At 49.9% G+C, this 15,951-nt stretch overlaps 1 protein-coding gene across 1 annotated transcript; it reads left to right on the top strand.

Moving 5' to 3' along the window:
- Nucleotides 1-5,096: 5,096 nt before the first annotated feature.
- Nucleotides 5,097-12,555, top strand: LOC125941567 (uncharacterized). The gene is made up of 4 exons (XM_049659094.1): nt 5,097-5,133; nt 10,691-11,014; nt 11,103-11,330; nt 11,372-12,555. The coding sequence occupies exons 1-4, from the start codon at nt 5,097-5,099 to the stop codon at nt 12,553-12,555; spliced, it is 1,773 nt and encodes a 590-aa protein (XP_049515051.1).
- The last annotated feature ends 3,396 nt before the right edge of the window (nt 12,556-15,951 follow it).

Below are 15,951 nucleotides of genomic sequence, written 5' to 3'. Positions count from 1 at the left end.
AAATGGACGAATAGCGACGAGACTGCAGGAGCACGATAAAATGGCGGCGCCCTTTCGTCCGTGCAGACGGAATGGAACCGGCGTTCCGGCGCCGTCGACGATACTCTGCGCGGCAACCGCGTCGCTTCTAAGCACGCGCTATGGCCAAGAAACCGACTACAACGTTTCTATCGTGGTGCCGAACGATGGGTGCTGACAAATGGCGATTGGTCATTGAGTTTTGTGAGGCGAGTAAGACAAAAAGAAAAAGATGAATGCGAGGGCGAGTGGTGCGTATGCAACATTTATTTTTTCGGTGTGAAGACTAGGTTGCCAGACGAGATGGACACACACTACTGATGTGTACTTACATATCGTCGAGGCGAACTGGACAGGCTTTAGTGGCCCCGCGTCTAACAGCGTTCATTCTTGCTTGATGAACCTGGCGTATATATTATGTATTATACACATGAAACACCTGTACCGTGTATGTGCGGAAATGTTACTGCAACCTATGTATGTATATAATGCAAAAACACGAGCGAGCACGTTCGAACCCCTTCTCCCAGCGGGCACATCTATTACCAGAAGAGTGGACCAGGTTACAGCCGCAATCATTCTGGTTACTTCTTCTTTCGATATTATAATTATTCGAGAAACAAAAACAAATACGAATCAAGAAAACGACGGTAGGCCGGGGTTCCTTTTGCAATTTAACTTTAAATTCTTGTTAAGGACGCACAATTTTCGCCGAGATGAGAATAGAAGGAAAGAATGATGGCATACCCTTTGGTCCCTGAAACTCGAATCAGAGGTTTATATTGTAGCGATGAAACTGGGGAGATCAGCAAGAAATTGTTGGCGTAAATGACCGAGTGCTAACGATGAGGTTGAATGCGGGTGTTGCAACAACGTGACCTGCACAGGAGCTGGAGCAAGTGCGCGCTTGTGTCGGGTTATTCGCCATCGTCATAGATGTTGCTTGAAAACTTCACTATGCGAAATAAAAACATGAGGTCGTTTCACCTACGACACCGGAATGAAGAATAGGCATTTTAGACGCGTATTCGCGCCTAAAACGCGTAGCGAACAAACATAAGTTAAGCGGAGTAATGACTGGACAACGTGGTTCTGGTCGACCAAAAACTTACAGTGCACTCTTGGCACGTCGGTACGCTTCGACCGCCATGACTTTCTCACGTGAAACCGACTAAGGCGGTGACTTTGCCGTCATGCGAAGGCAGCTGCGCCAAACGACCAGTCAACTCGGTAAGCGAAAAGAAGCTTAGAGTACCTAAACAATCTTAACCAGGCGAAAGGCAAAGCACAGTGTTGCTGAGTTTGTGTGGTTGCCCGGCCACCGTCGAGGATAATAATGACCACAGAAGGATAAAAACCCGTCAGCCCCTTCTTTTTTTTTTCTTTATTCGTTAGCTAAAGCTTTCCGGAGAAAGTCCACGGTGCCATAAGGTGTGCAAGACGGTGAGACAGCCGTGCACACCTTTGTAAGCTCATCGCGCGGCTAGAGCCTGTGCCCCACCTGTGCCCGAACCTTCTTTCTGAGACTACAGCCACGCACCACTTTTACGTGTTCTCGCCCCGTTGCTTCCTTGAAAAAGAAACCACCTGTACCACGTCCCAGAGTGAAACAGTGTTCATCGCGCTCACGCTGTGCGAAGTGCGCAGCTCGTTTTATTATGTGGAGTTCAACTGATAGCAGACGACAACGTAGCAGACGACGTATATACTATATATAGCCAGCGCTGTTGACTGCAGACGACCGACGCTAGAGGGTGACTTGGGCTGAGGCATTTGGCGTGGCTAGAAGGGCTTGACGACAGCAGGAGCTCGTTCAAGTGCCGGTTCACGTGAAAGGAAAAGCAAGACGAAAGGTTCAGAATGACGCGGGTGGTTTATCCAGATCTGAGTTTCTAAAGCCCGTTTTGTTCGTGCTGGAAAGAAAACAGAGGTGAATAGGAAAGGAAGTGGCAAACACTGGGAACCGGAGCGCTTAGTTCGCGCCGTGGAGCCCACACATCGAAGAATAATAAAATGAGACCATAGTGGCCACGATACTTTCGACTACTGAGAGGTCTGGGTGCTCGAAAGACGAAAGTGACCAAGAAAAAAAAGGGGGGATGTCGTGAGTGCAAAATAGGGCTGTGTATTGCTCGAGAAAACAAAAAATGCTCATCTGGTCTTGTCATATATAAGCAAGCAGCAATCGGGCGCGAGCGCCTTGTCTTCTCGGCAGTGGACCAAGACGCAGCGTCGTCTGCGGGAAACGTCTTCGTCCTGCTCTTAACGCCTACTTTCTAGCAAGCAACTGCTCAGCCGCAGAAGAAAGAGAAAAAAAGAGAGAGAAACGACGCCATTTTTTAAGTGGGCGCAAATTCGCAGATGACAACAGCGTGCGTTGCTTGTGCGCATTATATAGCTTACGGTGCATCAAATTAACGTGCAGGGCTCTGCTTTCGTCAACAGCGCGCACAATACATTTCTTTGTTGGAATGAAAGACAAAGTAATGCAAAAGAAGCCAAGCGAAGCGCCCCTGCAAAATGGAGGTCGGTAGCAGTGTTCTCGATGCGAAGTTTTCTGCACCCTTCAAGGGAACCGTGCACTAGTTTTCACGTCGACGTGTCATTTCGCTTTTTGCCTTAAGTGTGTCGTTTCTCGTGATGGTTCCTATACTGTACCACTTAATTTTTGTTCGGCATCGTCCCAGATACTCCGACGCGCATTCCAAGAGACACCGGCGCCGTATTCGCTCATCTTCGACGCTTTAGTGACGCAAGGGCCAGATCGAGTTGGTGAGCGCGGCTGCCTTTTGTCTTGATATACTCGTGCTTCTTTTTTTCGGAAGCCACACAGTACGAGAAGTCTCGACCGTCCCCACCCTTACTGTTGCGGTCAAACTTGTATCGGCTTTTACTGTCTCAGTTAGTGGCTTCAACTGTGCGTCAAAAGACGACGGACGTTCACGCTATGCTTCCCACGTGCGGCTACCATTTTTGCGCAAGTTAGGCTTAACATTCGAACGCCTGTGGGCTGCTCGTTCCGTTGCGGACTCTCGAATCTGTGACTCTCCCCAAAGGAATGTGAGCAGCGTTGTGGCAAACGTGGCAAGGATCGCCGAAGCATGACCCAACTATTATACGACTTTCTTCAAGCAACGACTATGGGGGCGTACTTCGAGGCTTACCGTTTGCCGCTGTATTGCAGGCGTACTTCCACGAAGCGTCGATCGATGATAGGATGCGGGATGTTGACACTTTTCGTATATTATCCAGTCACGTGACCATACAGCGCCACGAAAAGGACACAAGCAGAGCTGAGCTTCGGTCATATCACGACAGGTGGTTCGCAAATCGAAGCAGCGGTAGCGTTCGCTGCATAGCGTGTGTCGCGTGCACGTTTTTTCTTTATTTTATTTTTCACCTTGGCACAATAATCATGAGGATAGCTACTCGCCCGCAAACTAATACACGGTGTCGCGTCGAGTTCAGAGTCGCATTGGCGACTGTAGCTGGTCGACGAAGCACACGAAGAACATGTTTGGAGATTGGTGTAACGGGGATGACGTCACGTCTTGTAACATGACCACAAAAAAAGATGGCAAGCGCCAAGTCGTTATCGCACCTTCGCGATTTCCCTTCAATGTCATCGTTTTATCCTTCTCCGAACGCGCATAGATGACTGAAGTAGAGCTCTCAAGAGTCCGAGTGCATTTTCTTCTCGCAAGAGGTCGTCATTAAGCACAATAATCCATTGTCTAGCTGCACAGTTTTTTGTCCAACCACCATGTGTAAACATTCATTCGATAAGAGTTCCGCCGATATGCGCAGTATTTTTATGCCATCTCAAATCCAGTACCTACGCGCGTCGAAGGTTGTACCGATGCAACATCCCATCTCGCGGTTGCAGCTGTTCCGAGATTGAGCTGCTTGTCGAGCAAGTGACGGCAGAAAACTGAGCCTTATTCGTCACCTCAATAGCTACGTCACAAGCAGAAATATCCGGTACTTTTATCTACCGTAGAAATCTAGCGCACCCTAAGCCATGCCAATGCAAATTAGCAGCCACTCACAACAAAATGAATTTTTTTTTTTTTTTTGATAGCGGGGGACGTTCTTAATATTGCCGTTTCATGCTCAGCATTTTCACCTCCTGCATTTGCGCATCAAGTGATAGCTCAATGTGATTTAAGATGACTCGCCAAAGGTCAAATTCATTCACGCTTTCAGTAAAAAGGCTGGCACAAAAAAAAATTAAAAGAAATAATCGAGAGCATCGGTGCTGCTCTGGAGCGTTGCCCTTTCGATTTTTTTTTTTTTTTTTTTTGCGCTATTCATACTCTAAAGCGTCATTCATCTAATGAGGTTTGCGTGATCCTGTTGTTTTATTTTGACGTTTCTTTCACCCATATTTACACTGGAGAATTATGAAAGTGGCGTTTGCTGTCTCAATATCGGCTTTATTCCGAGTCTATGTTGGATAACGTCTCTGCGTCTTGCAATGTGAAGTTTGTGCGAAACAAATGCTTCTCAGTTCAGACAAGCCAAGTGTCGCAACGTCACACCGCGTTGCACATGGTCACCGTCATAGTTGTAAACATGTCAAGTATGGTGGCGATTTTAATCAATGCATCGAGCGTGACATCGGTGTTCGACTCTTTGAAAGGAGAGGGCCACACTTGGCAACAGGCCGCATGACAGAGATGTGGAAATGTCGCTAACTTCTTGGCGATGCACACACATGTGTTCGTGCTGTTTCATTGTGGCTGTCGTAGGGGGTCTCCACGAAGCAGTCAGCCAAAATAAATTTTGACATTCGGGCATTGGTTTACTTATAGTCGTGCGCATGTATCGCTGAGACAGCTTTTGTTTGTTCATTGCCGAATGCCACAGTTGTATCATTATTCATACACACATATCACGCTAATTATGTATGATCAGAAGCTCAAGCCTGAAGCTAGGAGTATAGTCCGTAAATATAAGCAGCTATCTCGCGCAAGCAAAAAAGAAAGACTGCCGCCAAATGTATTCGTGTTCGAGAAGACTCGCATTCTCATGATGCTACATGATTGATGCGCTTCTTTTTTCTTCTTTGTTGAACGATGTCGTACGTCGGTCCCATCGATGAAATCTTTGCGAGTGAGCGGAATTTTTTTTTTTTTTTGCTTCATCTGATGAAGCCTATAAAAAAACTAGAACCAAAACATTTCTCTCTCGACTGTGTCATCCTCTATCCTCCATCCGCAATTTCGCCAAAGTATGTACAGTTCCGAAAAAAAAATCTATTTATGAACGGATATGTTCACGATGGGCTTAAAGACGTCTCTGCTTCAAACAGAGTTGCGTCGCCAGCGTAATGAGTAGTTCAACCTTTCGACAAGTCGAGACGCTCCGAAGAGATAACGACGCAGGTGGAGTCATCACCCTCTCTCGACATCGCTGGCGATCAGGGCGCCACGCTGTTTCCCGCGGCGAATACTGGAGCCCTGGCGCGCTCCGCGGAGCTGAGTTCAACTGAGTTGCGCTCGATGATGGGCGCCGGTGCATGCGTTTCGAATTTTCACTTTTAAGATTCTATAAGGTGCTCCCTCTTCAAAGAGTAAAAGCGTCTCCCACTGACTTACCTCAAGCATAAGCAAACATCCAGATAAACTGGCATTCAGCACTTAAATGAAGGGCAGATTGCGCCAAAATTAAGCGTGTATCGGGCCAGCACTGAATAGCCGGCTTGAATGTATAGTTACTATTGACACGTATAGCTGGGGTCCATTTTGCAAAGGGCACGCAAACATGTGTAAAAACATTTTCACGCGAACGTTCTGGCGCGCATTCCTCACTGGCTAATGCACTGAAGCTTGTTGTGATTCGAAATTCATTTTTTCCAGCACAGTCGATCGACAAGCAGGCTCCATAATTGGAGCTTCATTAGCCGCAGAATCGTGTTGAGGTATTTCGTGACGTCGAGAAAAACATTGACTTGATTGGCGGTAAAAAAAAAAGGAAACGAAAGAAACAAGCAGTAACAGTACCGTGGAAGACATCTGACAAATTATTGTGGTTGCTAAATACGAGACTACAGGTCAACGTTCCATTATAACAGCGCTGACCAACAAGTGGTGGTGCTTATGACAAGCCACAGTATCGCTCGGAGGAATCCAGGTGGCGCTCAAATCAATGGCGATGCGGAACGTCTATTATTTTCTTGTCGCTGGTGTTTCACCAGACAAAAAGGGTTTTATCCTGTCCCACGTACGGTGTGTATTAATGCCGTGCTGAATGAACACCTGAATATGTACAGTGCTGTAAAACACAAGATTTTGCCTGTTGTATCAAGCAGTTGCACAAACAATTATCGTCTGTACATAAAAAATACCAGTGCGGTGCCATTCGTTTCTATAGTGAACTGTTCTTCCTTTTGTTGTTGCTGTTGCTCCTGAATAAAAGCTGAATAAAATAAATTTCAGTTACAACGAGCGTCTGCGTTGTCGCTACTTTTCTTGTACGCATGCCAAGTTCAACAACGCAAGGAAAATGGGTAGTGTATGCTGCCATTTATTTTAGTGACTTGCTCTTCGGACGAGACGAACACAACAAATGGTGGAAAACTAGTACACGATTTCACAAACTATTAGCAAATGTTACTGTAGAAAGAGAAATCATGGCAGTCTTCCACATATTGAGGAGAGAATGCCTGCAGTGGCACTACGTAACCTGCCTTGACATACACGGAATTTGATATGTTGTTGCCACCGATGTGAAATGGACTTCCCGTAATACAGGCTTAGACCATAGGGATGCACTGTGCACAACAATGAATTTTATGTTGGAGTTCTTTTTTCCCGCATAGAGTGTATTCATATGTTTTGAGCCTATCTTATAACATGCTTTTTGTCTCAGGTAAGGTCTATGCATCAGGGGGGTGGTCGTCACTAGACCAAGCCCAGCGAGCCACTCACGCCAGTGGAGCCCTAGACTAAGGGCCCCAACCACGGGACCTCAAATTTCGTTTTATACAATAATGTTTCTCTGTGCATCAGGGCCAATGACCAAAATGGCTTGTCAAATTATTCGGCAGTCATATGCTGCTCAACGGCAACTGCCTTCTCACACACGAGTACCCTGCATGACGCTTTAGCTCGGAGCCAACTCTGATTTTCCTATTAAAACATATATCCTAGCACAGAAATGCTCACATACAAATAGCATAAATAAAAACAACCTTTGTTGCAAGTCAGTCAGTCAGTCAATGAACTTTATTAAAAAATTGTCCCGAAGAGCCGATTCCCCTCAAGGGAGAAGGTACAGGAAGGGTCGTTTTAATTCAAAAGAAACAATGAAATGAAAGAAGAAATTGTAGAAAAAATGGAGGACGCTTAAGCTTCGCCTTTAAGAGTGGAACGCGATAGCGTTATACGGCCCCGTTCGCATCGCATTTTTTTTCTTTCTGAGTAGGCTTCACTGCAGCACAGAGCGTGGGAAAGCCAGCTTACAGAGACCAAACTTATACCGATGCCCTTAAAGTGGGCTTTACTTTTAAACACAAATGCATTGCTGAGAAGACATTTTTCCAGGGGCAATATAAGCCGTCTTATATCAAAATGTGAAGTCCCTAGGACCTTGTTTCATTATTTTTTTAATTGTTTGCTGTTACCCCGAGGCGTGCGCGTGTCCAAAACGCATTACGCAGGCTAAGTCCCAGTTTGACATGCCGAGAACGCGAGCGCCATCTGGATGGTGTTTTAGCAAGTAACCTACCCGGGCGTGCCGCTGTTGTATGGTAGAAATTCTGGAAAAGGGGTTTGTGTTTGAGTTTCCTCGTAACAGAATTATGTTTTCTCGTACATTCAAATTACAATCCGACGCTATCATGTCTGCAGGTTGTGGTTAAGTCGTACTTTACGATTTGCTGACGGATATTACTTTGAGAAATTCAATTTTGTTTCCTAACAGCTTGCGCCACGCAGAGGGACTGCGCGGTCGGGGTGGTTCGAAATGATTTTGGTGTCGGGGCAATGCCACCGACGCCGAATTTGCTGCGACACGGGGCCCTTAACGCTGTCGCGTTAATAAAGCTGTCAGTACGGCAGGGTAGTGTCGCGGCTCGGGGTAGCGTTGAGGCCCGGAATCCTCTAGGCACAGGAATGAGTACGCCCGGGAGTAGGAGCGAAAGAAAAGGGTTTATTTTGCATTATTTACACTGGCTCCAGATATGGAAGCCCACTCCATGTAAGAGCACTTTAAATGTGTGAGCGCGCACATGTCAGCACGCCAGAACGCCCTCAATGCATCAAAGGTGTCCGCTTTTACAGCAGTTCATTTCCCTGGGTGACTAGACTAGGGAAACTGACGACTGTGTCTCGGCCAATCGCAATCGTCGAATCGTTCGCAAAATTCGGCCCGTGAAGACGCACCGTTCCGCCGGACTCCGCCTCCAATGTTGCGCGATCGCCCCCGCATACGAGGCAACCACGTGATAATTTGGGAACCTTCAGTCGACACAGTCCACACGGAAGTCCTCGGCTTTGACCCCTTGCATCAATTATTGGTCTCTCCGTGACGGTCAGCTTGTCAGGAGAGTGGCCTTCGCGGTAGTTACCGCTTCCACGAAGGGCGGCGGTTGTTGTCGCCTCGAAATGAGCTCCTTTGTTTGTGCGTCGCAGTCGGTGTCGGGCCCCGTCGCCGTTCGGCCGGGTGCCTCGTGGGACGCATCACCGTTTTGAGACGTAACAGTAACCTTGCTAGAAAGCTTGAGGGAAAAAGTATAGTATGTGAGGGAATAGTTTAAATTATACAATGATTAGAGATAACTTATGTTAGGGACATTTTTTTATTGACCCTTTTCGCGGCGATCCCGTGGGCGCTGCCATGTCTGATGACGTGGTGACGCGTCCATTGCTTGCCTCAACTGCCTCCGTTGCCTCCTTGTTTACAATGGAAGTGTATGACGCCGGCGCGGCTTAGAAAACCTATGTTTTCGGAGATATCGTAGACGGTGACAAGTTGGACGACACGAAGCTTTGATCACAGCTTCAGAGAACCTGCAAAAGCGCTTTCGGAGCTGATTAAGCTATGTCCAAATGGCGCAAGCAGCGTATATGGTGCTTGTTCTAAAAGCGGAGTTAAATATATATTCCAAGCTATCCAATCTTTCCGATTATGAATTCAGTCAGTATTAGTGCGTTTTGCTTTTTGTTCTTTATTCGGCAAATATTTCGAAGCAGTGGCTTGTCAGTTTCTGACTCAGTGAAGTTCCTCGGTGTGGCCACTATGATTATTTTCTGCCTAATCGCTCGCGGGTGTGCTCAGTTCCGATAGATTTGTTCTTGCTGCGCACAAGGGTTGAAATGTAGCTGTTTTGTACATTGTAATACCTTAATTGTAGCAAATATATATTACAGCTAGTAACTCGCTTACTCTTGTGGACCGTCACGAAACATTCAGCTTCGACCATTCGTGCGCCATAGGCGTAGTCCGTCATTTATTGTGCGTATACCGTGCGGATATATTCAAGTGTGCGCTCATTCACTTATTCTTGATACGTCGGCGATAGAGTGGGTGTAAGTTTTCCTGCAATTTGGGACATATGTGTATAGATAACGTGCGCGAAACTTACTATGACAGGAAGCGGCGCTACTCTCTTTGACATTGTTTAACGAGTGGTACTCACTCTTGCCGACGTTCTGGGGATGAAGCCCTTTCTTTGAAGGTTAGCGATACAAGGCTGGCGGATGAGCAAATTTCTGTATTCTCGAGGAAAGCCGTAGATCGCGAAGTGCTGGTAACAGGTTCGGACAGTTGCAGCAGTGGTCCGCGAACTTGGCCACACAGATTCATTTTATTCCTTAACATGCCAGTCACTATTTTTGCAGCCAACTGCTGCACACGTCTTCAATCCACATGATTCAATCTAGCATGATTGGAGCACAGTGTGTTAGCGAAAACTCAGTTGCATTTCCGACAGCTGATCGCACAGAAGCAAGGTAGAAGCGGTAATGGTTTCGTAGTCGTGCGCGGTCGCTGAGGAGAGGCATGGCGCGCCGCCGTGAGCGCCATCTCGTTTCTCTAAAACAAACTGCTCCGCGAAAAGGGTCAATAGAAAAACGTGTGCTTTTTGAAACGAGAGCAAACTAGAAGGTAATAAACTTTAATCAATTCAAATTGGGATTTTGTAAAATAATAAACCAGTAAGTTAACTTAAATTTTAATTTTGTAAAATAATGAATTATAAATCAGTCATTTAACTAGGTATTCTCTTTGTGTCAGAAAGCAACTCGCATACGGCCATGCATACGTTCCTGTGGCTGTGAGGCTTGGGCTGGACACAGGAAGACTCACATAGTAGGGAACGGTTTAATGCTGGCTTAACGTTACACACACATCACATCAAGTGAGCACTACAGCGGCAATGGCTTCACTGACTCGCCCATGGCGGCAAACTAAAAAAGGATGAGGCTGCCGGAAACGGAAGTAGTCAAGGTAGGTGACGATGTCGGCGCGGCTAGTTGCTGCGCAGGACACGTTGCGCCATCTGTAGCCGCCCACACCAACTAGGCCAAGCACACATCACTCACATTCCACCCCCGTCCAGGTGACCAAGTCCCTTGGTCTAACTTAGCGTCTACAGTCACTCAAGCTCGGCTGCCTGCCGCCCTGCCGATCGACCCTCACTTTCCTGTCGAGTCCTCGATCTATGCAGATGACATCGCCCTGTGGGTCCGAGGACGACCGCAGCACCTTCGCAGCGCACGCAAGGCCCTGCAGAGAGCCTTGGACACTGCAGCGGCCTACCTGAGCAGCATCGGCCTGGACATCTCGGCCAAGAAGACGGAGGCCATGCTGCTCCACCCGCGAGCAGCCGCTCGCCGCCAAGCTGCCCGGCTGCACCTGCAGGACGTCGCCATCCCCTGGAGCACGGCAGTCGCATACCTGGGGCTACGCATTGACCACCGGCTCACCTGGCTGGGGGCGCAAATAGAAATACGCCACCTGGCTGCCTGCTGCCAGGGCCCTGTACGCGCAGGTACTCCGGGTCCGCAAGGCCGTCTCGCAGCTCCTCGCCCGCGGACAAGGCTGCAGAACCAGGTGGGCCTTGCAACTCTTCGATGCAGCAGCCACCTCACGCCTGCGGTACGCCCTCCCACTGGTGGCGCTACCACCACCCCGCCTGAAGAAGCTGGAGCTGCAACACCGGGCAGCAGTTCGGCTCTGCCTAGGTGTTCCGCGCAACTCGCAGGTCGCTGCCACCCTGGCCGAGGCTGGAGCGTGGCCCTTGCCGCTGCTGCTCCTACAGCAGGGCCTGCGGCACATCGACCGACTCCACCATGCTGCAGACGGCGGTGGCCTGCTGACCCGCTTGCGCTCACGGCCTTCCTCGCAGATGGGGCGGCTGTGCTGCCGTACGAGGAGGTGATCGGGAACCCCCCACCCAACACAGTGCAGCTGCCCCCACCCCAGAGACCTCCTATCGCCATCACCACGGAGCTACCAGGCATCACCAAGCGGCGATCACCGACCTGCGCATTGCAGCAGACGGCGGCCTCACTCCTCCACGAGGACCTTGAGGGCCACCTGCAGGTGTTCGTCGATGGCTCCGTGGTCCCCGACACAGGCTCGTCGACGGCGGCGTGCATCATACCTGCCCTGCAGAAGAGTAGGCAGTGTCGCCTTCCAGCCCATGCGAGCTCCACAGCAGCGGAGGTAGCAGGCCTCCACCTTGCTGTCGACCTGCTCACAGAGGAACCCCCAGAGACTCCAGCAGCAATCTTCTGCGACTCCAGGGCAGCCCTCTTGAGCCTGCAGAGGCCGGAGAGGGCGAGCCTGGGGGTCGCCCTCCTCTCAACGCGACTGGCAGCACTACAGGATGCAGGTTGCCCGGTGTCCCTGCACTGGATTCCTGCTCATGTAGGCATCCCGGGCAACGAGGAGGCTGATGCCCTAGCCAAGAGTGCCCACCACGGTGACGTCCCCTTGAGTGCGGCAGTCACAGCCGCGGACTTCACGAGGCTCCGGATTCAGCGGCACCTCCAGGTGTCCCATCCTGACAACCGCGTGTCCTTGGGACACCCTCCATGGCAGCTACCGCAACGCGGCCTTGCACGGAGGGAGAGTTCGCTGCTACTCCGGCTGAGAATCGGCTGTTGCTGGACAGCCGCACGACGCCATCGGCTTGGCATCATCGCCTCACCTACCTGCGCCTCCTGTGGTGAGCCAGAGACACTGGAGCACCTCCTGCTGGCCTGCCCGGCACACAACCAACCCCGTGGACTGCTCCTGCAGGAGTTTCGCCGCCTTGGACTTCCCACCACACGACAGGAGGACATCCTCTTCCCCCGTCGAAACCACCTCCCGGCCCTGCTCAGCGTAGTTGAGTACCTGGACTCGTCAGGGCTCTCAACAACTCTCTATCACCGCCAGCACACATGGATGACCTTGCGGCCATCCATGGGTGCTGGCTCCTTTCTTTGCAGGCCCTCCGGCCCTGCCCCACCACCCATCCTTGGACTGGCTGACCACACCAGGCCAGCTGCGAGCTGTCAAGGCCCTACCCTCCGGATGGCGTGACCCCGTTCCTGCCCGCCGGTCTGCTTCGCCCCTGCCATGGCGACACCAACACCTTCCTTTATACCCTCCTTCTCCTCCCACTCTCCCCTCCCCGTTGGCGCTGAGCCGTGCTCCCTCAAGGGCTGCAGAAGATAGTGCCAACCTTTCCTTTCCAAATGAACCACTTAGTAGTAGTCACTCAAGCACGAAGTCTCGCAAGTGACGGGGAAGGTGGCGCACACGCTGTTGGCGCTGAGGCTGTGTCTGGTCGATGGTAGTTTCATCGTCAGGGACTGTAGTGGAGGATGTCTCCCCGGCCTTAAAGGCTGGACGAAAGGTGTGCAACAGGTGATGACGGAGGCATATACAACTTGATTTGCGAAATATGCACAGTTCTTGGCTCGTTAAGCAGGCGAGCTGTCACTCCTGACACACGCAAAGCCTTGAATGTGGATGCAGTCAACTGCTCAGTGAGACGGTATATCCCTCTGAAGCGCGGGGCCATTTTCGCGTGGGGCGCTGGCGCTTGACGTTTGACCCATACTAGGTCACCTACTGTGAAGTTATGAGAGCGATGGGCACTATCATAGTGGCGTTTGAGGTAGGCTTGAGCTGCTTCTGAATTGGCAGATGCCTCTGAATGTTGCGCTGTTACGTCGAGGACGCGCTCAACAAGGCCAGTTTGTTGGAGCGACCGTTGTTGCTTGAGAGGAACCTTAGGCACGTAGCTGAAGAGCAACTGGAAGGGCGAAAAGCTTGTGCCTAGTTCACCGAAGTGTTGACGGCAAAGGCTGCTTCATGGAGCTTTGCAGGCCATGTTAAAGGTTGCAAAGCACATATTTTTCGTAACACTGTAAGTAATGTCCCGTATTGCTACGTTCAACGAGGCTCTTCCCTTCCGGTCGGTAGGCTGTTGAAAAGTGCAGCTCAACGTTATGTAGACGCATGAACCGCTTGAACTCTGTCGACTCGAAGGCTGACTAATGGTCAGAGAGGCAGTGGTCAGGTGCACCATAGCAGTAAAATACTTTATGCAAAGTATGAATAACTTCGCGTGCCGAGGTTGACGAAACGGCTGCTGGAGCAATAAAGCGAGTCGCAAAATCAATCACGTTGAGTACGTGATGAGTTGCTGGGAGGCATATATAGTTATGTGGTCGATAGCAATGCTTGAGAATGGAACATCTGAAGTGGGCATTTTGCCAAGAAAACCAACACTTCTTGAGGTTGGACGGTTATACTGCTGGCAGCACTGGCAGAATGACACGTAGCTCTTGACTGCTTTTTCCGTATCTGGCCACCAGTAGCGGTCTTGCACTTTGTGTAAAGTCCGCTTAACGTCGAAGTGACCTGCACCATCATGTAGTGCCTGGAGAATGGCGGGGCGCAATGACAATGACGCTACAACAGCATAGGTTCCTGCCGGTGTCCGATGATATAGGACGTTGTCATAGAACTCGGCCGGGGCATCTCCATCAGCAAGGCTTTGAAGAATTGCGCTGCATTCAGGGTCTTTTTCTTGAGCGGTAGCCAGTGTTTGGGCGGAGTGTGTGACTGCACACGAAAGTCGAGACAAATGGTCAGCTACAACATTCTGAAGTCCAGGCAAATGTCTGACAGAGAAGTCAAATTCAACCAAGTCCATGAGCATGGACGTAAATCTACGAGATGGTTTCACACACTTGGTCAAGCAAGCAACAGTCCAGTTATCTGTAACTAGGACGAACTTCATTCCGATTAGATACTGACGAAATTTCACTGTTATCGCCCAATGTACTGCGATGCCTTCCCACACGTTACTGTGAAGCTTGCGTTCGTCTAGTGTCAGGGATCGGCTAGCATAGGCAATAACACGTTCTTTGCCGTCCTGAAATTGTGACAACACTGCTCCTATGGCTTCAGTGGTTACTGTTGTTGCTGCAGATTGATTGAAATGAACAAGTAGTGGTGGCTCTGTGAGGGCTGAGCGAATAGTCTGGAAGGCACTTTCACATTCTGGGGACCACAGTAATGTGGACGACTTGACAAGGGCTTGAAGAGGGGCTACCACTTTAGCGAAACCCTTGATGAATCGACGGTAAAAGCTGGCTGTCTGTATCCAGGAAAGGACTTCCTTTTGGTTTCGAGGAGTTGCGATACGGCACATGGCAGCTGCTCTTTCTGTATCCGGGCTATCTAGTTCACTGTATCCGGGCGATGGCCTTCGCTTGATATGATCAACCCAAGAAATTTGATGGAAGCGAGACCGAAGGAACATTTGTCACGTGAGGCCTTAAGTCCACTGGCATGCAGCAACTGGACGGCTTCTTGCATAAGGTCTGCGAATGTGGCGAATGACTCTGCGTAGATAAGGATGTCATCGAGATATACTCGTATGCCGCTTTTGTCCGGGCGAGGCTGAAGGTCTTGGAATACCAATTGCATGGCTCTCTAGCCGGTGCTCTCTAGCTCGCGTCGGGCCAATTCTTCTCGGATAAGGTCGACTCCGAGCCGCGACATGGTCGTCGAGTCAAGCTCCTCCCAAATAATTCCGGGCATGATGCACCGAGAAAGGAGGCTGGGCGCACGGGAGACTAGGCGAGTGAGCGCTAAGCCTAGTTGTCAACTAGGGCTAGTTGTCAACATTCACGGCACTCTTCGTATGACGGCCGTGCTTTTCTTCTGATGCGGAGTAAACACAGACGAGCGGTAAAATGGCAGGAGTATCTTCAGGCGTGAGTCTTCGGCGGCTTGGGTGCGTGAGTACAATGACGAATGCGGTTGAAAGGCGTACGGACCGGCGTTCGACGCTGGAGTTGATCAAAAGGCATTCTTGCGCTGCCGTGGCTGAGTGGCTTGGCAGAGGTTTGGGGTCGACTGCGCCAGATGTGAGGCTTGGGCTGGACACAGGAAGACTCACATAGTAGGGAACGGTTTAATGCTGGCCTAACGTTACACACACCAACTGAGCACTACAGCGGCAATGGCTTCACTGACTCACCTATGGCGGCAAACAAAAGAAAGGATGAGGCTGCCGGAAACGGAAGCCGGCAAGGTAGGCGACGATGTCGGCGCGGCTACTTGCTGGATGGATGGATGGATGAGGCTGAACCCTTTAAACCGGGCGGTGGCATACGCCACCTAACCATGACTACTAACATATTTTGTACTTTGTGGTGGGTGAAATTTCACCCCTGCCTTGATTTTATCCACCAATCAGATAACCTCTGTTTGGTTATTTCTACCCGCTTAAAGTCTATTTTGCCTTCACTGTCCCTAAACCCCAAATGCTTTGAAAAAATCAGCCCCGTTACCTTGCACTGTAGGGTTAAGACCTTTACAGAAAAGTATGAGGTGTTCAGGCTGTTTCCTCTTCTTCTCCACACGCACAGCACAACGTGTCTATACCTTGGTACTTGACTCGGTACATCTTAGTCC

This window comes from Dermacentor silvarum, chromosome 11 (genome assembly GCF_013339745.2).
Source record: "Dermacentor silvarum isolate Dsil-2018 chromosome 11, BIME_Dsil_1.4, whole genome shotgun sequence".
NCBI lineage: Eukaryota > Metazoa > Arthropoda > Arachnida > Ixodida > Ixodidae > Dermacentor > Dermacentor silvarum.
This window is presented reverse-complemented; position numbering and strand designations above follow the sequence as displayed.

What these genes read in the sequence shown, in the direction of transcription:
- LOC125941567 (XM_049659094.1), top strand. Translation starts at nt 5,097, where the DNA reads ATGTCGTACGTCGGTCCCATCGATGAAATCTTTGCGA. An exon ending in CCAGGGCCCTGTACGCGCAG is followed by an intron (nt 11,015 to 11,102) that starts GTACTCCGGGTC and finishes TCTTCGATGCAG; the next exon opens with CAGCCACCTCACGCCTGCGG. An exon ending in CCACCATGCTGCAGACGGCG is followed by an intron (nt 11,331 to 11,371) that starts GTGGCCTGCTGA and finishes CCTTCCTCGCAG; the next exon opens with ATGGGGCGGCTGTGCTGCCG.